Source organism: Bos indicus, chromosome 6 (assembly GCF_029378745.1).
Source record: "Bos indicus isolate NIAB-ARS_2022 breed Sahiwal x Tharparkar chromosome 6, NIAB-ARS_B.indTharparkar_mat_pri_1.0, whole genome shotgun sequence".
Classification (NCBI taxonomy): domain Eukaryota; kingdom Metazoa; phylum Chordata; class Mammalia; order Artiodactyla; family Bovidae; genus Bos; species Bos indicus.
In genome coordinates, this window is record NC_091765.1 from 42,726,948 (window position 1) to 42,753,500 (window position 26,553).

Here is a 26,553-nt window from a genome sequence, read left to right on the forward strand (position 1 = left end):
CTGTCAGAGTATAAGTATTTTAAAAAGAGTTTGGCAATAAAATAAAATTTTAAACAGATTTAAAATTAAAAATGTCTTTAAAAAAATTGAGACTATGTCTGTTTAATTTTTCCTCTAAGAAACAAGGAATCATTTCAAGATTTTAATCCTCCTAACATACACCACCACCCTTATGGCAGAAAGTGAAGAGGAACTAAAAAGTCTCTTGATGAAAGTGAAAGTGGAGAGTGAAAAAGTGGGGTTAAAGCTCAACATTCAGAAAACGAAGATCATGGCATCCAGTCCCATCACTTTATGGGAAATAGATGGGGAAACAGTGGAAACAGTGTCAGATCTTATTTTTTGGGGCTCCAAAATCACTGCAGATGGTGACTGCAGCCATGAAATTAAAAGATGCTTACTCCTTGGAAGGAAAGTTATGACCAACCTAGATAGCATATTCAAAAGCAGAGACATTACTTTGCCAAAAAAGGTCCATCTAGTCAAGGCTATGGTTTTTCCTGTGGTCATGTATGGATATGAGAGTTGGACTGTGAAGAAGGCTGAGCACCGAAGAACTGATGCTTTTGAACTGTGGTGTTGGAGAAGACTCTTGAGAGTCCCTTGGACTGCAAGGAGATCCAACCAGTCCATTCTGAAGGAGATCAGCCCTGGGTATTCTTTGGAAGGAATGATGCTAAAGCTGAAACTCCAGTACTTTGGCCACCTCATGCGAAGAGTTGACTCATTGGAAAAGACTCTGATGCTGGGAGGGATCGGGGGCAGGAAGAGAAGGGGATGACAGAGGATGAGATGGTTGGATGGCATCACTGACTCGATGGATGTGAGTCTGAGTGAATTCCGAGAGTTGGTGATGGACAGGGAGGCCTGGCGTGCTGCGATTCATGGGGTCGCAAAGAGTCGGACATAACTGAGCAACTGAACTGAACACACACCATACACAAAAGTCAGTTCCGGTTGAATCACAGACCTAAATGTGAAAGATAAAACACATTTAAAGCTTCTTAAGGCAAATAAAGGAAAATAACTTCATAATTTGGGGGTAAGCAAAGACTTCTTAAATAGGACATAAAACCCATTAACTACTAAAAAAATTTAGAAAAATTAGAAACTCTGCTTATAAAAAGACAACATTAAGAAAAAAGGGAAAAAGGCATGCCCATAGACTAAATGTTTGTGTCACCCAGCTAAAATTCACATGTTGAATCCTAACCTCCAATGTGATATTATCTTGAGGTGGTGCCTCTGAGAGGTGATTAGGTCATGAGGGCGGAGCCCTTATAAACAGGATTAGTGTCCCTTTATAAAAGAGACACCTGAGAGTTCCCATGCCCCCTCCACCACAAGAGGATACAGAGAAAGGACAGCATTTATGAAGCAGGAAGCAGGCCTTCACTAGACAAATAATCTGCTAGCTTCTTGATCATGGACTTAAGCCTCCAAAACTATCAAGACCAGCTTGACAAGCAGGGTTTTTGAAAGCTCAATACAGTCAGAGAATAAGAAACGAGACACAAGAATTTAGAGAAAAACGAGGATCGGGGGACCAACGTGGCTCCAAGGTGAAGGTCCCGAAACTGAATCCAAGGCAGCTTGATTATACTTTCAGCTGTGAATGAAAGAATAAGCGGGGAGTTAAACTATAACTCATGTGGCCTTCAGGGCCAAAGAACAAAATGATCATCAACCACTGAGTAATTACGAAACAGTAATCAATAACAAATCAGTAACTAAGACTAATATTTTTATCTATAGATTTTTTCATCAGATACACAAAACATGTGACTCTGAGACGACAGTTGAGGAACAGTCTGGGGTCAGTTTTCCGACCCCAGGATCATATCTTGTTTTCAAGGTTATGAACTGTTCCCTCTGGACTTGTTCCAAGAGTCTCATGCCTTATAGCATCCAGTTTACCAACAATTATAAATTTCTTTTGCAGCCCTTGCCAGAGGCTGCTTTTTTTTTTTTTTTTTTTAATTCTTCCTGTCTCCTACAAAAACTATGAAAAAAAAATTCTTTTTCTTCTGTTTGTAAATGACCTAGTCTGTGATATTCTGTTGTAGCAGCCTGAACTGATTAAAACAAGTCATGAACTGGGAGAAGATTTTTGCAACACATAAATCTAACAAAGAGATCCTATTCAGAGTTCATGAAGAATTCCTGTAAGCCAGTAAGAAAGCAACAGACAATCAAATTAAAAATATGTAAGATTTGAAGAATAACTTCACAAAAGGGCTACTCAAACTGTAATATGAAAATGAAGAGGTACTCAATATTATCAGTTACCAAAAAACAAAAATTTTAAGTTTTATCTTATTTAAATTTAAAAAAATTTTAAAAACTGAAAAAACTTAAAAAATTAAAACCACAATGATCTATCACAGCACAGCCACCAGAAGACCAAAACTAAAGATTGAGAATACCAAGCACTGGGAAGGATATAGAGCAATTAACGCTCATTACTGGTGAGACTCCACCAATAAAACCAGTTTGATCAATTGCATGGCATTACTTCTCACAGCATACAGATGCCTACAACTTAGCAATTCCACTCCTGTATGCACATGTCCATCAAAAAACATGTTCCTAAATTATTTTGTTGTTGTTGTTCAGTTACTCAGTCGTGTCTGACTCTTTTTGACCCCATGGACTGCAGCATGCCAAGCTTCCCTGTCCTTCACTATCTCCCAGAGTTTGCTCAAACTCATGTCCATTGAGTCAATGACGTCATCCAACCATCTCATCCTCTGTCACCTCCTTCTCCTCCTGCTCTCAATCTTTCCCAGCATCAGGGTCTTTTCCAGTGAGTTGGCTCTTCACATCAGGTGGCCAAAGTATTAGAGCTTCAGCTTCAGTCCTTCCAATGAATATTCAGTGTTGATTTCCTTTAGGATTCACTGGTTTGATCTTCTTGCTATCCAAGGGACTCTCAAGAGACCTCTCCAGCACCACAGTTCAAAAGTATTATCAATTTTTCAGGACTCAGGACCATAATGGTCCAACTGTCACATCCATACATGACTACCGGAAAAACCATAGCTTTGACTAGACAGACCTTTGTCAGCAAAGAGATGTCTCTGCTTTTTAATTCACTGTCCAGGCTTGTCATAGCTTTCCTTCCAAAAAGCAAGTGTCTTTTAATTTCATGGCTGAAGTCACTGTCCACAAATATTTACAACAGCTTTTTCTTGATATCCAGAACCTCACAACAACTCAAAAATCCATCAATGCACAAATTCTGATATCTTCATACTATGGCCTGTGTGTATGCTAAGTCACTTCAGTCATGTCCAACTCTTTGTGACTCCAGGGACTATAGCCCACCAGGCTCCTCTGTCCATGGGATTCTCCAGGCAATAATACTGCAGTGGGTTGCTATGCCTTCCTCAGGAGATCTTCCTGACCCAGGGATTGAACCCACATCTCTTACATCTCCTGAATTGGCAGTCAGGTTCTTTTACCACTAGCACCACCTGGGAAGCCCATAAAATGGCCTACTATGAAGGAAAACGAAAAAACAATAACCTGCTACCACATGTAAAAACAAAGATGAACAGACATAATGATGGAAAAGAAACCAGACACAAAGAGTGCATGCTGTACAATTCCAATTATATGGAATTAAAGAGCAGATGAAGCTTATCTAGTGATACACATCAGAAGGCTATTTCTTCAAATGACAGTGAAAATTTACTAGAAAGAAACATATCAGAGCTTCTGAGTGCTCAAATAAAAGTCTTGATGGCAGCTAAACATGTAGGTTCACAGGTAAAAATACCATTAAGCTACATAGTTAAGATCTATGAACATCGATCAATAGCTCAATTTAATGAAAAAAGAAAAAGTTTTGATTTCCCTTTGATTATCAATTCTACTTCAGATAATTTATGATACAGATTTTCTAATGTGTAAAATCATTCTATACACAGAAATTATTATAACACAAACAATATAGAAGAATGCCCAAATAAATGATGGTGAGGTCATAAAGTAATATTCAGAGATAAAAAAGAATGAGAAAGCTCTCTAACACTAATAAGGAAGTGTTCAGAAAGGAAATTCAGTAGTGGGATTAAGAAGACATTTCTGGAGTTTGAACTCCAACTCCACACTGACTACCTTTGTCAACCTGGTCATGGTCCTTCACTTCTCTATGCCTTGGTTTCTCCATCTGGAAACTGGGGGTAATAATAGTAGCACAATAATGTAGGTAAAGATTTAAGAGAACCCAGTGCATTAAGTACTTAATAAAAATTAACCACTGCCATCACTACCCTCATATCATCCAAAGAATATCACCAACACAAGGCAGCATCATCAGTGTTAGGACATACTGTTCCATGGTTAGCATCATCCTTGTGTAAGATACACTGCTTCATGGAAACAGGAATGGTTTAGAATGTTTGCAGCATGCTACCTTCATATAAAAATGTAAGAAAATAGGATCATGTATTCATTTTGTTGTAACATACGTGAAAGTCCTTCGATAATGCGTAAAAAAAAAAACTATTAAGGGTTATCTATTCTGTGGAGATGACACCACCCTTATGGCAGAAAGTGAAGAGGAACTAAAAAGCCTCTTGAAGAAAGTGAAAGAGGAGAGTAAAAGAGTTGGCTTAAAGCTCAACATTCAGAAAACGAAGATCATGGCATCCGGTCCCACCACTTCATGGGAAATGGATGGGGAAACAGTGGAAACAGTGAGAGACTTTATTTTTTGGGGTTCCAAAATCACTGCAGATGGTAACTATAGCCATGAAATTAAAAGACGCTTACTCCTTGGGAGAAAAGTTATGACCAACCTAGATAGCATATTCAAAAGCAGAGACATTACTTTGCCAACAAAGGTCCATCTAGTCAAGGCTATGGTTTTTCCAGTGGTCATGTATGGATGCGAGAGTTGGATTGTGAAGAAAGCTGAGTGCTGAAGAATTGATGCTTTTGAACTGTGGGGTTGGAGAAGACTCTTGAGAGTCCCTTGGACTGCAAGGAGATACAACCAGTCCATTCTAAAGGAGATCAGCCCTGGGTGTTCTTTGGAGGGAATGATGCTGAGGCTGAAACTCCAGTATTTTGGTCACCTCGTGTGAAGAGTTAACTCATTGGAAAAGACTGATGCTTGGAGGGATTGGGGGCAGGAGGAAAAGGGGACGACAGAGGATGAGATGGCTGGATGGCATCACCGACTCAATGGACGTTAGTCTGAGTGAACTCTGGGAGTTGGTGATGGACAGGGAGGCCTGGCGTGCTGCAGTTCATGGGGTCGCAAAGAGTCGGACATGACTGAGCGACTGAACTGAACTCAACTGATTCTGTGCAGAAGAGACAACAGAGTGTCAGGAGTTTAATTTCTCACTGTACATTAATTAGAAATAATTCAAACATTTGATCCATGTGAGTATAATACCTACTTAAGAATTATATAAACAATGCTAACATTCATGTTCAGTTATAGAGTAAATGAAACCACAGTTTGCCTTGAAAAAAACTAGAGATGTAAAAACAAATGAGTGCTCTCTGGTTTCATGTGTTTCTAGGTGAATATAGTAACAAAGGAGAATCAAGATATAGTGGTTATTTTATCTTCACTACTAATACCAATTAAGTAGTAAGTACTACCATGAATAGTCTGGCCCTCCTCATTCAGTTTTTTTGTTCCCTACTGACCTCCGGTCAATTGGTTATTTCTGATCACATAATTCAAACAAATTCTATTTCTACCTAACTTTTTTCTCTGAGAACTTAGAATATAAATGGTTATTGCAGGATGCCTACTGAACTATGTTATCTGTCTAGAACTATGACTATCTATTTGAGATTTAAAAACAAATATATTCTTTTCATTTCATTTTCTAAATACACATTATTTTTTAAACCACAGCAGGAAAAGCTTTATGAGCTAGCTGCCAATAAAGGAATTTAGACTTGCTAAATAAAATCCTACATTAAAGCAGTTCTCCAAAAAAAAAAAAAAAAAAATAGGATTTTATCTATTATTCAAAACAGTGTCAGGCAAAGAAAAAAAGATGTTGACTTCCAATTTCTAAAGCTATGTTTTCTAACTCAGACATGACTTTATTTAAGAGTAGGTATGATTTCATTAACTTTGCCTTCACATTTCATCAGCAACTCTAAAAATGCCATATACTAACTTTGACAATTTTGTCAACAATTTCAGATCCTTTTCACCTTGCTACCTCTAGGTGGCACAGTTATATTTAAGAAAAGAGAAAGGATATTCTTTGAAAACAGAAAAAAAACTTAGTGCTGTATTCTAGCTTTAAGAATTGTGTATTACATTTTTTAAAAGATTAAAAGTATGAAAGATAAAAGAATAGCTTATTTCTTCAAGAAAAGGATTATACTAATTTAAACTGTGGAGAAGAACTGCTAGGAAGTTCAAAAATAGATATTTTAACTGGTATTAAATAAAAGTTTCACATGGTACAGTATCATGTCTTGAACACTGAAGCTTATAAAATGCCTTTCGTTGTGGGTCTGCATTTCATTTCTCTTGACCAACTTCTTCTAGTTAACTACTAAAAAAATTTCAAATGATGCTGCTGCTAAGTCGCGTCCGACTCTGTGTGACCCACCAGGCTCCACCGTCCCCGGGATTCTCCAGGCAAGAACACTGGAGTGGGTTGCCATTGCCTTCTCCAACACATGAAAGTGAAAAGTGAAAATGAAGTCATTCAGTCGTGTCTGACTCTTTGTGACCCCATGGACTGCAGCCTATCAGGCTCCTCCGTCCATGGGATTTTCCAGGCAAGAGTACTAGAGTGGGTTGCCACTGCCTTCTCCTCAAATGCTGCTGCTGCTAAATCGCTTCAGTCATGTCCAATTCTGTGCGACCCCACAGACAGCAGCCCACCAGGCTCCGCCGTCCCTGGGATTTTCCAGGCAAGAGTACTGGAGTGGGGTACCATTGCCTTCTCTGCAATGCTACCTCTCTCTTATTTCTCCTTCAGTACTTCTCAGTTCCACATTATTTTATAATCAAAACCTGAATGAGAAAACACTTTTAAACTGAAAGAGCAAATGCTTCATATTTTAATTACTGCTTCAAGCATTCTTTGAAAGCTGACTACAAAACAATAAAATGTGAACTTACAGAAACCAGACTTAGACTTACAGAACTCAAACATCTATTTGTGAAGAGAATCCTACACTATTAGCACTAAACCCAAAAGGAGAGATGACTTAGATCCAAACAGCTGAGCTCTTTCCTAGTGTAGACCCCACCCACTGTCTGCTGGGTTAAATAACACACACATTAATCCTTCTGCCCTGCCTGATAATCTACTTACTCCTTCACCTGTTCGGGACACTAGGTAGGTAGCGTAATTTGAGAAGTAAAGAGAAAACCAAAATACAGAGCTGAAGAAAATCTACTCCAATTAAAGCATGCTTCAAGACCATTTCCAGTGAAAATGCTCTTTTGTAGTTTTAAGAAAAGAAAATTCACTTAGAGTAAAATATATCATGTTTCAAGATTATTTGGTGCTTTGATAAAATATTATCTAGATAACAGAAGATTCAGAGCTGGTGGCAGAAATCACAACGTAGGCATCCTCACTCCCAGGCTAGCCTCAAGCCATTGCTAAGAAATGTCCTTCATGTTCATCAGTAATTTCTTCCACTCTGCTCTAAATGAATGTATACACACTTCAGGATGTTAGTATCTTAGAATAACCACAATATGCAATAAAAACTAGTACGGCTAATTTCATAATTATCAACTCAGGGATCAGATTCACATAAATGACTCATTAATAAAAAGATACGCTAATAACTAGCTATTTCACAAAAAAATTAATAAATACAAAAATAGTAAATAACAGAAAACATTAACTTGGTTAGCATTAAAATTGAAGACATTTGTGTCAGTGCTGCTGCTTGCAGCAACTAAACTGAAATTATCACCATTACTCTAAATACAAAAGGAATCTAAAAAATTACGATGTGTAGTCGGAGAGGCACTAAATAGCAAAGTAGGAAAATCTCTCACTATTCATTGTGTGAATGTGAAAGTTAGTCGCTCAGTCATGCCTGACTCTGCTACCCCATGCACTGTAGCCCTCCAGGCTCCTCTGTCCACGGAATTCTGCAAGCAAGAATACTGGAATAGGTATCCATTCCTTTCTCCATGGGATCTCTTGACCCAGGGATCAAACCCACGTCTCCTGCATTGTACTCAGCTTCTTTACCATCTGAGCCACCAGGGAAGCCCCATTCACTGGGTGAGGAAGTGAAAGTTGCTCCGCCTTGTCTTCACGACCCCATGGGCTATACGGTCCATGGAATTCTCCAGGCCAGAATACTGGAGTAGGTAGCCTTTCCCTTCTCCAAGGGACCTTCCCAACCCAGGGATCGAACCCAGGTCTCCCACATTGCAGGCAGATTCTTTACCAGCTGAACCATCAGGGAAGCCCTATTTACTGTGTGTCTTTGGGCAAATGAATCACTCTTGATTAAGAGTTGGACAGCGTGTTTCCAAATTTTAAGGTCAAGGTCTAGTTGAATTGATTTAAAGTTTACTGAAAATTCCCGTACCAAATTCAATCCAATACATTTCACTTAGTAGTAACTCAATTTCCCTTTAAAATCAGAATGACACCAAATGTCACCTCTTCCTTAATTAAGGGAGCAATTTACGTTAAAAGTTAAAAAAAAAATCTTCATTTGAGCTTAACTATGCATAGGGAAGAAATTCGAATGCTTAGTGTTTATGCATTAACAACTGCCATACCATTAAAACTGCATAGTTACTAAGGGAGTAGCACTGAATGGTAGTGATATTTTCATCCGAATAGAGTATATGGCACCCATCGGACTTCCAGCCTCCTTGTCCATTCAGCAAATCGAAATCCCACTGGGCAGCCACAGCATCTGCTCCATGCGCAATTCGACGCAGTGTCACATTAACGGGGATGTGGTGGGTATCAATGTTCACACCATCTGGAGGAAAAGGGAAATAAAAATATTTCTGAAACAAATTTCATGAACAATTAAATGTCAACATACAAGAATGGGCATCTGCAAATATCTTTTTTTCTCTAGTGACTCATTAAAATGAGAAGGAACAAAAATAAGCATCTTTAGGAGCAGGGAATGATCGAGTCGTGCTGTCCAGTGACTACAGGAAGACATACGCCACAGACAAACCTATTTTGGTGAGAATCACGGGGGTAACCACTGTACGCCGTTTTCCATCATCGGCCAAATTTGTTGAATTCCCGGTGGCCGGAAAAAGCTTTCCATTGCGGAATGCGATGAGTTGCAGCTTATAGAGAGAGTCATCACTTGGTCTGACTTCTCTTTTTTGCTTTGGTGAGAAAAGGGAAGGAGGAAGCTGAATAGAAGCCTCCACAATAGTGTTCTGAAAATATATTAAAAAAAAAATAAAGAAAGAAGAGTTGACATCTTAGTAGGTTAAAACCAGAAACATTTCAGACAGTTATGAATACTGACTAGTTACATGCTGAACACAGGTTTTAAATATGAGTGAGATTTAGTAGTTAAAACAATTTATTCATTAAGTGAAATGCCTAAAGATCATATAACAGCATAGAACAAAAGCAGCAGAAAATAAAGAGAAATGCAAACTCTATTTCAAATCATTAAAGTAGTAAACAAGGGATTATTTCAAAGTGAATTTTCCCCTGATACTGTACACTGCTGAAGTAAACTGCATTAAACAGAACAAGATCTCAGCGATCACTCTGCCTATGAATTTTACAATGACAAAATATGGTGAATGAGCACAAAGGGAGCATATCGCTAATGTGAATATAATTAATTTGGGCTTGTGAAACTTTAAGGTGATTTATGATAGATTCCGACTGTCAAAGAACAGAAGAAATTACACAACAGAACTTTAGACTCAGAAACACATTGGGTTTATAAAAACACAGTCACAAAGAGGAACAAGTGAAAATGCTGGCCAGGCACTGGATGTTCTTCAGGTTATTTATTAGGGATTTTTAAAGTATAAATTATTCAGCATGTAATGAAAAATAAATCTGTACACCAAGAAGATAAATAATAATCTAAAAACTTCCCTATTTTAAGGACTCATCACAGAGCCTTTCTCTTGGCACCAACCTCTCTCTCCAACCCAATGCTCATGATGCCAACAGAATTTCCTCTTCAACAAATGTGTTGTTATCTCAGTTCAAGTAACACCTTGGCTCCCAAATGTTTAGAAAATACAGCCAAAAATTCTTAAGTATGCCATATAATTTGGCTAAAATCCTTGCCGCAAATTCATCTCCTAACACTCCCTACACCACAACCTATGACTGGGCCACAGTGAGTTTATCACTTTTTTTTTTTTGGCGGGGGGGGGCGGGGGGGTGACATTGACAGAAAAATATGTATTTTTTTTAATTTATTTATTTTAATTGGAGGCTAATTACTTTACAATATTGTAGTGGTTTTTGCCATACATTCACATGAATCAGCCATGGGTGTACACGTGTCCCCCATCCTGAACCTTCTCCCACCTCCCTCCCCATCCCATCCCTCAGGGTCGTTCCAGTGCACCAGCCTGAGTGCCCTGTCTCATGCATCGAACCTGGACTGGCGATCTATTTCACATATGATAATATACACGAATCGAGTTTATCACTTTTTGACATCCCCTGCTTTTTCTTCTTTTCTTTTCTACTTATTTTTTTTTGGCTGTGCTGGCTCTTCATTGCTACACAGGCTTTTCTCCAGTTGTGGCAAGTAGGGGATACTCTCCAGTTGCAGAGCGTAGGCTTCTCACTGCAGTAGCTTCTCTTTGTTCTGGGGCACAGCCTCTATAGTGTTCAGGCTTCAGTAACCGTGGCACATGGGCTCAGTATAGCAGCTCCCGGGCTCTAGAGGACAGGCTCAGCACTTAGTTGCTCCATGGCATGTGACATCTGCCTGATCAGGGATCCAGCCCGTGTCTTCAGCATTGGCAGGCGCATTCTTTACCACTGAGCCACAAGGGAAGCCCCATCCCCTGATTCTTAAATGCCACTGTGCACATGCCAGTATCTCTGGCTGAAATGCCCCATGATTCTTTTATCTGGTAAGCTCAAACTGGTCAGATCTGATTTTTAGTAAGTTAATTCTGCTGCTTCTGCAAAGGATGGATCAGGATGAGAAAGGCTGGCAGCCAAGAAGAGAGTGACTTTGCAAGGTTTTATTAATAGGCTTTTGGGGGTGATTAATTACATCACTGCTCCAGGTACTGCTCCCTATTCTGGGCTCAGGCAGCATTCTGCACACAGCACAGCATAACTAAAGTCCTCAAGTATCACAGTGTAACCGACTGTCTACTCCTCTTAACTAGGGTGAGAGAACTTTCGAATGCAGATAATCTCATTTATTTGGGGACTGCCTATGTTAATAATAGTTCCTGGCACTAGCATTAACAAAAGTAGCCCATTGTTTATGAAATTAATGAAAGTCTGTGTGGCATTTTTAAGGTTCTACTGAAGCAAACGATTGACTTCAGAATTAGTTCTTAACTACTGTGCTTAAAACAGTGTTGTAACACAGCAGATAACCATAAATATCTGCTGAGAGCATTTTTGAAGTTTAAATATTGATAGGTGAACATTACTTTTAAATTGCAGATAACAAGAAAATATTTAGTAGAAATATTACATCTAAGAAAACATATAATAAGGTTTCTACTATTCTTCCAAATACAACTTGATAGGCAAATAAAGATATTACCAATTCATTCACTAACGTAGTACATTTCTATTAAGCATATAAATTTATCCTAAGTATATAAAGATGCATGCCAAAATGGAAAAACATCAATAGATCAATTTAATTAGAAGGTCAAAATCCTGATGAAATGTTACATGCTGGACATTTATTAAAACTTAAGTACTTAAAAGTCCATAAAATAATTCTATTATGAACACAAAATAACTTGAAAACAAAGTACAGCTCTCTGGGAAAGTATTCCTTATGATAAATCAAATTAATTTAATAAAGAAAGTCATACTTTACTTTCTAAAAGACAGCTGAAAAAGGAAATGACAATTACAGTTTCTACAAGTCCAATTTTTTTTCTACACAAATTTAAACTGGCAAAACCAACCCAACAACAACAAATTTAAAAAACTCTGGAGTAAGGACAAATCCCTGAGAGATGAGAGCTATAAATTCAAGGCTGTTACATGCTTATAATTTATAAGATACCCTTCAAAGTTCAATAACGAGTATTGCCAAATAATAATTATAGGTCCCTTGGGGTAGCCTAGGGGAGATGGAAAAGCAAACTTCACCTGTATCAAAAATATTTTTATAGTAAATATGTTAACACTTGAATATTTAATCTCTTTAAAAGAAGTCCTGATCATTTATTACAGAAAGGTTGTAAATCTAATGAAAAAATTCACCAAGAAGGACATCCCTGGCAGTCCAGTGGTTAAAACTCTGTGCTTCCAATGCAGGGGGTGAGGGTTTGACCCCTGGGTGAGGAACTATGACTCCACATGCTATGTGGCATGTCCAAAACTAACGGACATATTTGATACATTTATTGTGACTATACATTTGCCACTTAGCCTGAAGACAAAAACACAAAGGCAATACTTTCATTTAACCATATATTCATTTTAAAATGTATGGATTACAGCAATGGAAATTGACATAAAACATATGAATTATAGCTACTAAATCAGAAAAGTTTCTTTCCAAAACCTTTGGGAAGCCCTCTTACACTGTTGGTGGGCATGTAAGTTGATGAAGTCACTATGGAAAACAGTATGGAGGTTCCTTAAGGAATTAAAAAATAGAGTTGCCATATGATCCAGCAATCCTACTCCTGGGCATATATCCCACAAAACAAAATTCAAAAAGATACCTGCACGCCTATGTTTACAGCACACTATTCCCAATAGTCAAGATGTGAAAACAACCTGAATGTCCACTGAGATGAATAAATAAAGAAGATGTGGTATATACATACAAATGAGACAGTATTCAGTCACAAAAAAATAAAATAATGCTATTTGCAGCAACAAGGAAGGATCTAGAGATTATGACACTAAGTGAAGTAAGTCAGAAAGACAAATATCATATCTATCACTTACATATGAAATCTAAAATACGACACAAATGAACTTACCTACACAACAGCACGCATACACACACACACACACACACACACACACACAAACACACACACACACACACAGAACTGACTTAGGCTGCCAAAAGGGACTAGGGGAAGGATGGGCTGCTAATCTTCGTGTTAGCAGATGCAAACCTTTATATATAGACGAGGTAAACAAGGTCTTACTGTATAGCACAAGGAATTACATTTAATATCCTGTGATAATCATAATGGAAAGGAATATGAAAATGAATATAAATATATATATGTATTGATATAACTGAATGACTGCTGTACAGCAGAAATTACCACAAATCCACTATCCTTCAATTAAAAAAAAACAACTCTTTTGGAAAGACATGTTTTTGGGGTCTATTATAATATCTATTGAAGATTATATGCCACCCCTGAGGGGGGGAACATGGGATCTGCAACAAGAAACCACAATTTGGGTCCCAGCATCACCAGAAAGCAGTGGCTAGACACTGCAAGATTTTGTCTACCCTCTGAGTTGCATTTGTTACATATACCTAACGACCTTCCTAACAAATAGTTGTGAGGACCAAATGGGATCATAACCATGACAAGCATGAAAGGCAATGGAACTGTGGGTGGTGTTTTTATTATTATTTCAGGCATAGTTTGTTATATTGCACTTCACAGATACTGCATTTTGGGGGTGGGAGGAGTTGTTTGCTTTGATTTTAACAAATGCAATGTTTGTGGCAATCCTACACTGTCAGATGGTTAGCAATTTTTAGCAAAAAAAAAAAAAAAGTATTTTTTTATTTAAAGTATGTACATTACTTTTTCCTCTTCATGGATCATGACCTTGCCAAGGCAAAGGGGCTTGCATTATTCAACGAAGCTATGAGCCACGTCGTGCAGGGTCACCCAAGATGGACAAGTGATAGTGAGAGTTCTGAGAAAATGTGGTCCACTGGAGGAGGAAATGGAAAACCATTCCCCATGAATAATATGAAAAGGCAAAAAGATGACATCAGAAGATGAACCCCCAAAGTCGGAAAGTGTCCAATATGTTACTGGGCAAGACTGGTGGGCAATTACTAATAGCTCCAGAAAGAATGAAGAGCCTGGGCCAAAGCAGAAACGACGCTCAGCTGTGGATGCATCTGGTGGTAAAAGTAAACTCCAATGTCATCAAGAATAACACTGCACAGGAACTTGGAATGTTAGGTTCATTGTTGCTGTTCAGTCACTATGTTGTGTCCAACTCTTGAGACCCCATGAATTGCACCATGCCAGGCTCCCCAAGTTAACTGGACACGGTCAAGCAGGAGATGCCAAGAGTGAATATCAACATCTTAGGAATCAGTGAGCTACAATGGACGTGAATGGGTGAATCTTAATTCAGATGACCTACCTACTACTGTGGGCAAGAATCCCTTAGAAGAAATGTAGCAGCCACCATAGTCTACAAGAGTCTGAAATGCAGTAGCAATCTCAAAACAACAAAATGATCTTCACTTATTTCCAGGCAAACCATTCAACAGCACAGTAATCCAAGTCTATGCCCCAACCACTAAGGCCAAAGAAGCTAAAGTTGACCAGTTCCATGAAAATCTACAAAACCTACAACTAACATTAAAAAAAAAATGTCTTTTTCACCACAAGGGACTGGAATGCAAAAGTACAAGTCAAGAGACACCTGAGGTAACAGGCAAGTTTGATCTTGGAGTACAAAATGAAGCAGGGCAAAGGCTAACAGAGTTTTGTCAAGAGAGAACACTGGTCACAGCAAACATCCTCTTCCAACAACACAATGGACGGCTTTATACATGGACATCACCAAATGGTCAATACCAAAAACAGACTGATTGTATTCTTCACAGCCGAAAATGGAAAAGCTCTATAAAGTCAGCAAAAACACGACCTGAAACTGACTGTGGCTCAGATCTTCAGCTCCTTATTACACAATTAAACTGAAGAAAGTAGGAAAAACCACTAGGCCTTCCAGGTATGACCTAAATCAAATACTTTGTGATTATACAGTGGAGGTGATGACTAGATTCCAGGGATTAGATCTGGAAGACAGAGTGCCTGAAGAACTATGGACAGAGGTTCCTAACATTGTACAGGAACATAGCCATAGCAGAGAACATAGCCATCCCAAAGGAAAAGAAACTCAAGAAGGCAAAAGGGGTTGGGAGGAGGATTTACAAATAGCTGAGGAAAGAAGAGAAGTGAAAGGCAAGGGAAAAAGGGAAAGATATATCCAACTGAATGCACAGTTCCAGAGAAGAGCAGGGAGAGATAAGGCCTTCTTAAATGAACAATGCAAGTAAACAGAGGAAAACAACAGAATGGGAAAGACTAGAGGTCTCTTCAAAAAAACTGGAGTATCAAGGGAACATTTCATACAAGGATGGGCACAATAAAGGAAGGAAACAATAAGGACTTAATAAAAGTAGAAGAGATTAGGAAGAGGTGGCAAGAATACACAGAAGTACTGTCCAAAAAAGGTCTTAATGACCTAGATAGACATGATGACGTCGTTATTCACCTATAGGCAGACATCCTGGAGTGTGAAGTCAAGTGGGCCTTAGGAAGCATTACTATAAATAAAGCTAGTGGAGGTGATGGAATTCCAACTGAGCTATTTCAAATCCTAAAAGATGATGCTGTGGAAGTGCTACACTCAATATGCCAGCAAATTTGGAAAACTCAGCAGTGGCCACAGGACTGGAAAAAGTCAGTTTTCATTTAAATCCCAAAGAAGGACAATGCCAAAGACTGTTCAAACTACCGTACAACTGCGCTCATTTCACATGCTAGTAAGGTTGTGATCAAAATCCTTCAAGCTAGGTTTCAGCAGTATATGAATTGAGAACTTCCAGATATACAAGCTGGATTTAGAAAAGGAAAAAGAACCAGAGATCAAATTGCCAACATCTGCTGGATCATGGAATAACCAAAGGAATTCTAGAAAAACATCTACTTCTGCTTCACTGAATACATGAAAGCCTTGATTATGTGAATCTCAACAAACTATGGAAAATTCTTAAAGTGATCAGAACATCAAACCACCTTACCTGTCTCCTGAGAAACCTGTATGCAGGTCAAGAAGCAACAGTGAGAACCTTACATGGAACAATGAACTGGTTCAAACTTGGGAAAGGAGAATGTCAAGGCTGTATACTGTCACCCTGCTTATTTAACTTCTATGCAGAGTACATCATCCAAAATTGGCAGGCTGGATGAATCACAAGCTGGAATCAAGATTGCTGGGAAAAATATCAACAACCTCAGATATGCAGATGCTACCACTCTAATGGTAGAAAATGAAGAGGAACCAAAGAGTTTCTTAATGAGAGAGAAAGAGGAGAGTGAAAAAGCTGGCTTAAAACTCAACATTCAAAAAACTAAGAACATGGCTTCTGGTCTCATCACTTCATAGCAAACAGAAGAGGAGAAAGTGGAAGCAGTGACCGATTTTATTTTCTTTGGTTCCAAAATCACTGTGGATGGTGACTGCAGTCATGAAATTAAGACGCTTGCTCCTTGAAAGGAAATCTATGACAAACCTAGACAGCGTATTAAAAAAAAAAGCAGAGACACTTTACCAAGAAAGGTCTGTATAGTCAAAGCTATAGTTTTTTCAGCAGTCATGTATGGATGTGAGAGTTGGACCACAGAGAAGCCTGGGCGCCAAAGAATTGAGGCTTTTGAACTATGGTTTTGGAGAAGACTCCTGAGAGTCCCTTGCCCTGCAAGGAGCTCAAACCAATCAATCCTAAATAAAATCAACCCTGAATATTCTTTGGAAGGGCTGATGCTGAAGCTCCAATACTTTGGCCACCTGATGCAAAGAGCCGACTCAGTGGAAAAGTCCCTGCTGCTGGAAAGGACTGAAGACAAAAGAAGGGGGCGACAGAAGATGAGATGATTAGACAGCATCACTGACTTAAGGGTAAGAATATGAGTAAACTCCAGGAGACAGGGGAGGACAGAGGACCCTGACATGCTGTAGTCCATAGTGTCGCAAAGAAATAGACAGGACTAAGCAACTGAAGAACAACACTATTTTTTAGGCATAATCAATCACACATTTAATAGACCACAGTATAGTGTAAATGTAACTTTTATATGCACTGGGAAACCACAAACTCATGTAACTCACTTTATTACAATATTTGTTTTACTGCAATGATCTGGAATCGAACCTACAATATTTCAAAGATCTGCTTGTACTGTTGCAGGGTAGCAGGTGTTATCTGAAGGCTGGGGAGAGAAAATGCCTTGAAGTAATTGACTTACCAACAATCATCTACAACCTCACGTTCTGACTTTCACAGTTCAGAATTAGTTTTAAATAATCAAAACTGACAAACTATAAACACACATGAAATTAATGTCATCACTGAGCTCTTATCATGAATTTATTTGCATGCATTTTTGCTTATTTAGAATGACACTACGAAGAACATGGTTAAGTATCTTAAGGGAGGTTAACTCAAATATTTCCATTAGATTTTATCATTCCTTGTGAAATCTGGACTCCAAAAACTACGTAATTGAGAAATTAAAATTTTTTGAAATCCTAATTTTGTTTAAGTCTCTAGAATTTTAACAATAAAATTAGAATGAGTCAAAGAGCTAGCTGACTGAAACAGTAATTTGTTCAAGTTTTCTTGACTATCTATTCACTGGATTTTAAACAGATAGGTGTTCAGATACATCCTAATTATTTTCTTATGTATAATTAGTTATTAACTGCATTCTATCTTTTGATTATCTCACTACTGAAGATTAACAAGGATTATGCTTGCCTTTAGAATTTTTTTAACTGACTTCACTAATTAAGTTTGGCCGTTAATTTTTATTCAATGATGTTTATTAGATGTTTCATTCCTCTACTCATGGCGCTGTGCAGAATCTGGAGATAAACAATGAAATAAGCCATGGTCCCTGACCTCAAATATTCAAAATTTAGCAAGGAAGAGACAACAACAATAATACAACAATACAAGCTTAACGTTTATTAAGTGCTAGACCTGTACACACACTGCTGTGTGTGTCTACGTATTTGCCTCATTAAACCCTCTCAATAACCTTTTGAGTTTAACACCACTTCATGATTCCTATGTAAGAGAAAGGAACTGACATTCAGAGAAGTTAAGGTACTTGCCCAAGTTTGCACAGCTTTTAAGTCGAGGAGCAGAACATGAACACATTTTAGTAGCCATATCTTCTAGCTTCTAACTCAACTCACCAGCATATCAGCTTCTATTTATTCCAGACAATGAACAAAGCACTACAAACTAATGGCCACAATGAATTCTGTCTGAGGAAAAAAAGGAAGCTGCCGTCTGAGCTGGTTCTTAGAAGAGAGTAACAGGGATTTCCCTGAGCAGGGGGGTGACTGAGGGCATGAAAAGGGGCACATGTGAAGGAAGGAAGCGTGAAGATGTACACAACTGCCTTGGAAATGAAAACTTTATTTGGGCTAAAGCCCTCGATGGGACAACAGAAACGTGAGATACATAAAGAAAACCTGATTTCCAAATTCCTGCCAAGAAAATTTTAAAGAACTAATTCCTTCTGGCTACATTAACAATTGAATTCAAAACACCAACAGTTACTAAAAGCTCTTAATATTTAACAAAAAATAGGCAATATTTTGTGATGCTAACAAATCTGACTTATGGTACCAACAGTGGAAGGAAGCATTTGGTAAAGAAAAATTTTAGATCAGGTGCTGAAAGAGTCACACCACAGGTAATTCAATCTCCAAATGGTTGAACGACCGAGGGCCAGCACTGGAGTTCATCAATGACGTAAAGAGCAGCTCTGACCTCAAGCAACCCTCAGTCCAGTGCAGGAATAAGAAGCCCATCGGGCCCCTGTGTGTAACATGCGATGACAGAGAGATGAGCAGAGTGAGGAAGAGAAATGAAGATGAGGATGGGAGAGGCAAGGATTGACCAGATGGAATTAGTTAGGATTCTCGAAGGTTACGTCTTTCTGCTGGGTGTTATCACAGAACCAAGCAGCTGGGGAAGGGAGGGGAGTAGAGAAGCAGGGATTCTAGTAGAAGAATTAGCATGAGCCTGGCCTAAGTAAAATTGGTCAGTGGTTGGAAGAAGACAACAAAGGAAGTTTTCTTTTACTAGACAAGGGCAGATAAATGCCAAATTATTAAGTTAACTGACAGCCAGCCTCCTTAAAGGACATGAAGAATTTATCGTGGGATCTGCAAGAGTCATCTCCATGTTGGACAGATCCAGGGATAACATTCACAATCAAAGAGTATGAAGAGAGGGGAAGGTCCTATAGGTCCTTGGTTCTGCAGGTCCTTCAGTTGCTAAAGGGTGGACACACTGGAGAGTATCCAGAATGTCAGCTGTGGAGGGACTCAGGAGACGGGGGTTGGGGTGGGGGCCGGGGGTGGGGGGTGTGGCTGGCGGTGCGGGGCCACGGCACAGCTATTCACTAAAGGGTAAGGAAGCACTTCAGGATTTTACTAACTGCCATGGTTGGATTGGTATGCATTGGCTGAATGCAGACCAACCTGTATGAAAAACATGGATTTTTTTTAATCAATTTATTTTAATTAGAAGATAATTACTTTATAATATTTTGATGGATTTTGTCATATATACATCAAAATGAATTGGCCATAGGCATACATGTCTCCCCCCATATCCTGAAACCACCCCCGCAACCTCCATCCCCACCCAATCCCTCCAGGTTGTCACAGAGCACCAGTTTTGGGTGCCCTGCTTCAGAAAAGCATAGATTTTTAAGAAGAACCTGGAAACACAAGAGACTAAACAGAAGCTCACAATGGTATGGGCAATACAGAATGAAAGTCCAAACTGGGCTGTGATGGAATAAAGAGAGTAAAGACAGGACAAGTAGAGATTCAAAAAATATGTAGAAAACAACTCCAGTTAGGCTCCTACAGCTAAGGACTGCCTTCTTAAGGGTTTAACTTTATATGCTAGCGTGTTCTCCCATCCAAGGGCAATACAATCAATTATGACATCTTCAGGATGTCTAGTTAGTCCACTGATGGCATTAAAAAAAAAAAAAAAAGCACAAGCAAAGAGAGTAAAAACTGCCATAATATAAAGTCTAAAATGTAAAAGTTTTCTGTTAAAATGCTAAGGCATTTTGCATTGTCAATGCAAAATTTTTTAACTGACTTTTGTATCACGAAGGATATGGTCCTTTTTCACTCGGTATAAGCATGTCCATCTATGAAGCATGAATAATAGTGTGATGCATCCTTGGTTTCTGGCCACAAGATGATCTTAAAATGATGGAACAGTATGAAATTGACAAATTTAAGAGTGTTCATTTAAAGCTTTCTACTTCAGCAGGTAGAACCCTCCTTACCCAGAGGGGTAGGTTGTGAAATTGATGAAATGTTGAGTTTCATCATTTTTAATCCCTTCCTACCAACTGTGATCATCTAAGATAGAAGGGTTCATCAATTTTAAGTGTTCCTCAATGACACACACCCCTCTCTCGTGGGCCTGTGTGTGATGCTGTTTCAATGCCTTTTGCAGTACGTTTTTACCAATACTACACTCTAAGCAAAGGAGCAGACATTAAGGAGTTGCACTGCTAGGTGCAAACACTCTCCAAGAGTCAAGAGTAATAAATACATCTTGCTAATATTCCTCTGAATATATTATCATTAGACATTCTGATATAGTTGAGATAGCTGTCTTGGGCAGTGGGAGAAGTTAAGATTATTTCTAAATTAGGCAAACTGGCTGTCCTTATGGAGGTCACAAGTGTAAAGCGTGACTCCAAACCCACTCCAGTATTCTTGTCTGGAGAATCCCACGGACAGAGGAGCCTGGCAGGTTCCCAATCCACAGGATTGCAAAAGTTGGACATGATTTAGCGACTAACCCACCATCAGACTAAACCACTCAAGTATGACAAAATATATTAATTCTTCATTTATCCATTCACTCATTCATTCAATATTCATTGCATTTCCAGTGTACCAGGACACCTAAGACCTATTTGATTATTATCAGGCATTAAGACTGGAATGGATGGAATATTGTTTACAATATAATTAAGAAACAAACTATAAAAAAAGAAAAGTACTGTGTAATTAAAAACCACCAAGAACACAATTACACATAGCCATACAAAACTCAATGAAAAAAACACAGCTCCATTAGGGTGTCAAACTGTACTTCCAACATTTGCTTCAATGTAGTTTAATAAAACACGCCTAAACCCCCAATTTTAAAAACCAATAAAAATGCTTTTAATTTTGCTTGCTGCAGTGAAGTCGCTCAGTCATGTCCGATTCTTTGCAGCCCCATGGACTGTAGTCTACCAGGCTCCTCCATCCATGGAATTTTCTAGGCAAGAGTACTGGAGTGGGTTGCCATTTCCTTCTCCAGAGGATCTTCCTGACCCAGGGCTCAAACCCTGGTCTCCCACATTGCAGGAAGATGCTTTACCATCTGAGCCACCAGGGGAGCCCCAATTTACAAACACACATGTGTGTGCACTTCTGTGCAAAAAATCTTGATATACAGATGGCTTGATTAAATGCCTGGACTTTCCCATTAGGCCCAGGAGCACAGAGCCACAGGCACCAAATACTTTTAGGAAGTCTACAGAAACGTCTTCATGTCTTTAAAATCAGCAGCATAAAAATGAACTTTAAAGTCAAAGAAAATGTCTCAATATGTAACTAATATATTCATGCTTTTACCACTCCAGTCATAAAATTTAATTTTGATATATTCATATGCAGAAAGGGGTCCAGAGGGCAAAAATGCCTAGGCCCATGAAAGCCATGATGTGTTCCTTCTTGGTCTGAATTTCTTTCAAAACAAGAACAAAGGCAATTCTAATACACTTCTCCCTCCCAACAACCTTTCATAAGATTATTTTTGCAAAGCAGAGCACTTAAGTGCAGCACCCTCCATACCCTCGAAGGACTGATTCCAGGATCCTCTCGGATACCAAAACCTGTAGATGCTCAAGTCTCTTATTTAACATGGCATAATATCTGTATATAACCTAGGCACACCCTCTGGTATACTTACTTTAAATGATGTCTAGATTACTTAAAATACCTACTGTGAGTGTTATACAAATAACTGTAAATATAATGTAAATCCTATGCGAATAGCTGCCAGCATGTAGCAAATTTAAGTTTTGCTTTTTGGAACTTTTCGGGATATTTTTTTAAATCGGATATTTTCAATCTGCAGTTTGGTTGAATCTGTAGATACAGAACCTATGGATATGGAGGTACTGTATTCTAATCTAACTACAAAGTCTTAAATGACTACAGAATATAACGTACCTTCAGAGCCAGACTTGAAAATGTATTCGAAACGTTGCACTTAAAGCTCAGCTGTTTATCCAGGTTTCCATCCAGATCTCGCCTCCCATAGTCAGAAAGGCCTGTCCGGTCAGTGGCTGCCACTTTCTGGAACACGGTACATGTCATCCCAGTGAAGCCAGTAGCCTTGATGACATAAGCTTCCAGAGCAATATTGGGTGAATACTTCAAAAGTCAATCAAACAGGAGTTACAAAAGATTTATAACATAGGGGGAAAAAGCACTTTCAAAGAGTTTAAAACACAAAATACTACATAAGCTAGAAGACAAAGCTTGAGCTCTTACTAAACAAAGACATTGTGTAGATAACTGGCAGAATCAAAAAAGATGCCAACTACAGAAGGATGTCCTAAAATAGCAAGATACCCACGAAGAGGAAAACAGTCATGAAGTATGGAAGATCAGATATAAATGAGAAGTCAATTAATAATTTGAAGAGTAGTTGCAGGAATCTATAAGTTGAAAATGGAAGTATCCTGATTAAAAAAAACAGCTGGAGAAATCAGTGGACCCCCTTAATGATCTTAGTGAAAGTGAAGTCGCTCAGTCGTGTCTGACTCTTTGGGACCCCATGGGATGTAGCCTACCAGGCTCCTCTGTCCATGGGATTTTCCAGGCAATAGTCCTGGAGTGGATTGCCATTTCCTTCTCCAGGGGATCTTCCCAACCCAGGGATCGAACCCGGGTCTCCTGCATTGTAGACAGACGCTTTACCGTCTGAGCCACCAGGGAAGTCATAATGATCTTAGTACACTTAAAAGCTGCCTTATTCAACGCTTCATAACATCTTTACACTTCTTCCTTTCACAGGAACATCAACACTTAGCATTAAGTTTCACCAATAAAATCTTTACACAGACTCATGGCAAAGTTTTCTTCAGAAAAGGAAGGGAGGTGCTAGTCCAAATAGAAATAAATGAACAGATTCTGAAGGGAGAATTAGGCCAGAAAAGTCACCTGAAAAAGATGGCACCTGTCCTCACAATGTTAAGCAATGCAAGAGTGTGACTGAACTTGCGAGTCTATCAAAACCCACGGTCTGCCGATACAAACAACCAACCACCCATGTCCAGGAGTTTCTGGCACCACTCCCGCATGTTAGAACCACGACAGAGCTAACATAAGAAGTGACAGGCTGACCGGTTTCTTTCACATCCAGCAAGATGACAGGATGTGCGGTAAACTCCTTCCTTTAAGGATGGTAAATTCTACGTTTACTATGGAAGCAGGGCACCATTCTAAGTGCCACATGTGGACAAAGTTCTCCTTTAAACATTTTTTTTTTTTAATATTGGACCTTCATGTAAGGTGTCCAGAATCTATCAGGAAGATTAAAATTTTTAAATATAAGAAGGTAGAATTTTTTCAAGTACCATATATATAGTAGAATATATCTGGTGGTTCCCCAAATTTTTAAGAGTAAGAAATCTTTGCATTTAGTTTTGCCCCAGAGATGACACAGTGTGAAAAATCGTACTAAATTCAATCATACTTACCAGCAAATTGTATTTGAAATTTTTTATTAATCAAAGACACATTATAATTATGATAAACATGTAAAACCTCAGTTGAAAGAAAACTGCCATTTTGAAGTGCCCTTGAAGCCATGTCCTAAGTAGATATATTGTTTCTCAGGAACTTTTTATACTTTGAAGTGGTGTACAAATACCCCCTACACCCTCTATTATACCTGTGGGTTCTCAGGAGAATGAAGGAAGCTCTTTGTGCTGAGTAATAAGCAAGGCTGAAGCATAGGATGGAAATGGGTTTAAATGATCTGGGAGGACCAAGTGTGGCCCCCAAACTGGCAAGCTCATTTCAAGTAAGGTCATAGAGAGCACCTACCCTAAACTATGTTGTCCTGACAGGAGCCAGTCTAGGCCTCCATTCTGTTTATTATTTAAGAAAGTAATACTAAACTTAAGTGAACAAAAGGATCAATAAAACACGGTCTCATCAAAAAGGTTCCATCAGTTAAAGACAGTAATTTTGAATTGTATAAAATCACAGGAGGAAGTAGAAAACATTCAACGAACCCACTAAAATAGTTAGAAAATGAAGATCATGGGCCAGAGCAGAATATGACTGCTAAAAGAATAAAATAAAGCATTATTTATCATAGTTCCCACATTTATCATATCTACATTTTAGAACAAAAAAAGCAAGCAGTACACCAAGAAACTCTACCCAAACAAAATTTAAGATTATTTAACACAGTGATCATTGCTGTTGGTTAGTCACTAAATTGTGTCCAAGTCTTTTATAACCCTCTGGACTGTAGCCCGCCAGGGTGCTCTGTCCACGGGATTTCCCAGGCAAAAATACTAGAGTGGATTGCCACTTCCTTCTCCAGGGGATCTTCCCAACCCAGAGATCGAACCCGCATCTCCTGCACTGGCAGACGGATTCTTTACCACTGAGCCACCAGGGAAGCCCAAGAGTGGTTATTACATATAAATCACTCACTTCCCCCAAAGTGGAACTGACTGAAAAATGTCAATAGGTTCACAAGAGTTGGGGGAATCCTAGCTCCCTTTTAAAATTGAAACCTGGGCAAGCAATCAAGCACTGTCTCAAAACATCCTTCAGGGCTCAGAAGACAATATCAGCTAGGATGCACGACGGGCATGTGGCAGGAGGGCAAGGCTATGGTGTTCTTATTTGTGTTGTGGAAAGTTTCAGAGGATGAGATGGTGGTAACTGTTCAAATTACAAATTAAGCCCAGTTACCAAGAAAACAGACTATTCAGAAGCAAAACTGTCTTTTTAAATGTCTGAGAACAGTAAATTCTGTAATAATCAGCAGTGACAAAATACTCACCCCATAATGGCGATGAGACCTATCTATTTTGAGGTTAGAGCTGCTTTCAATGAACCTTTTCCTTAGAAATCTAGGATAACGTGACACTTACTGTTGAATAAACATGAGCTCCGTTTGCCAGTCGGTATGTGGCGATGCGCTGCAGACACTGAACGATTCTACTGCAGGCTTTGGCCTCCCTCTGCGCCAGCCCCAGGACGCGTTCATCAGCCAACATGATGTTACTTGCAATGTCAACCATCACATCGCCAAGCTAGCAGGCATGCAGGAGAGAAAAGGAAGATCTTTAAAGCCCACACAGGAGGCTTTACATCATCAAAATCCTAATGAGACACTAAGCTGGGCATTCAGTCTAAATTTCCACAGGAAAACCCAACAGGCACTTGACTCATTTCTCATTAAGGCATCTTCAGATAGGAAGAGCACAGTCATTATAACCATTTGGTAACATTTAGCTCAAAACAGTGTATTCACGTAACCACCAAATCATCAGGGAAAAGAGTGACATGTAGTACTTAAACTGATAGGTTGGGGGGTGCAGTCAGGGAGTCGGGGGAGAAAGGCATTTATATTAATCAAGGGGAAGAAAATTACATGATTCTCAGAATAAACAGATCTCCACTCTGGAAAAACACTTATCTTCTTTTTGCATAAGTATTACTTAATACGATCAAGAAGTATCTGGCACAACATTAAATCAACTATACTTCAGTTAAATTTAATTAAAAATTAAAGAACATACTGGTGACCTCTTTAGCATCCTGTCATGTTTAAAACCCTAGGTATGTCCAACTACTGTGAGTTCTCTGTATGCGCTGGGCCATCACGTGAGTCTGTGCACACACGGTTCCCTTTATCTTTATCTTGAACAAGCTGCTTCTTCCCTGTCTCCCAACTCAAGGGATGCTTTTAGATTTACATGGTCAAAAAAACAAATGAATCCCAATAAGTGTCCACTTTTCCACTGCTTGTTTGTTTCATTTCCTGAATTATTTTCATTAGGTCAGTCCGTAACTTACAGATGTAAACATCTGTCAGGCAACACCAGTGAAATATCAATGGGCTGTCGTTGCTGGTGACTTGTATGTCTCATTTCAGAAAAGTGCACTGAACAGTCCAGGATAAGGAGAAAGCCTGTTGCCAGGAGGGTCTACTATTGAGCAAACCATTCACAAGAGCTAGAGCACACAAGCATTCTGGAGGTAGCACTGGAGGGCTGACAAGCTGGCAGGTCCTCTAACCAAGAAAAAAGCCTCAAACGCC

General features: G+C 39.0%; 1 protein-coding gene across 4 annotated transcripts in view; it reads right to left on the reverse strand.

Annotated features, from left to right (window-relative positions):
* ADGRA3 (adhesion G protein-coupled receptor A3) overlaps positions 1–26,553 on the reverse strand; it is a 132,498-nt gene that overhangs the window by 21,755 nt on the left and 84,190 nt on the right. For all 4 annotated transcript variants that reach the window (XM_070791228.1, XM_070791227.1, XM_070791230.1 and 1 more), the window contains 4 exons: positions 25,382–25,543; positions 22,431–22,634; positions 9,172–9,385; positions 8,756–8,964 (listed from right to left, as the gene is read on the reverse strand). In XM_070791228.1, coding sequence (XP_070647329.1) covers positions 8,756–8,964; positions 9,172–9,385; positions 22,431–22,634; positions 25,382–25,543 — 789 coding nt within the window. The remainder of the gene's footprint in view (positions 1–8,755; positions 8,965–9,171; positions 9,386–22,430; positions 22,635–25,381; positions 25,544–26,553) is intronic.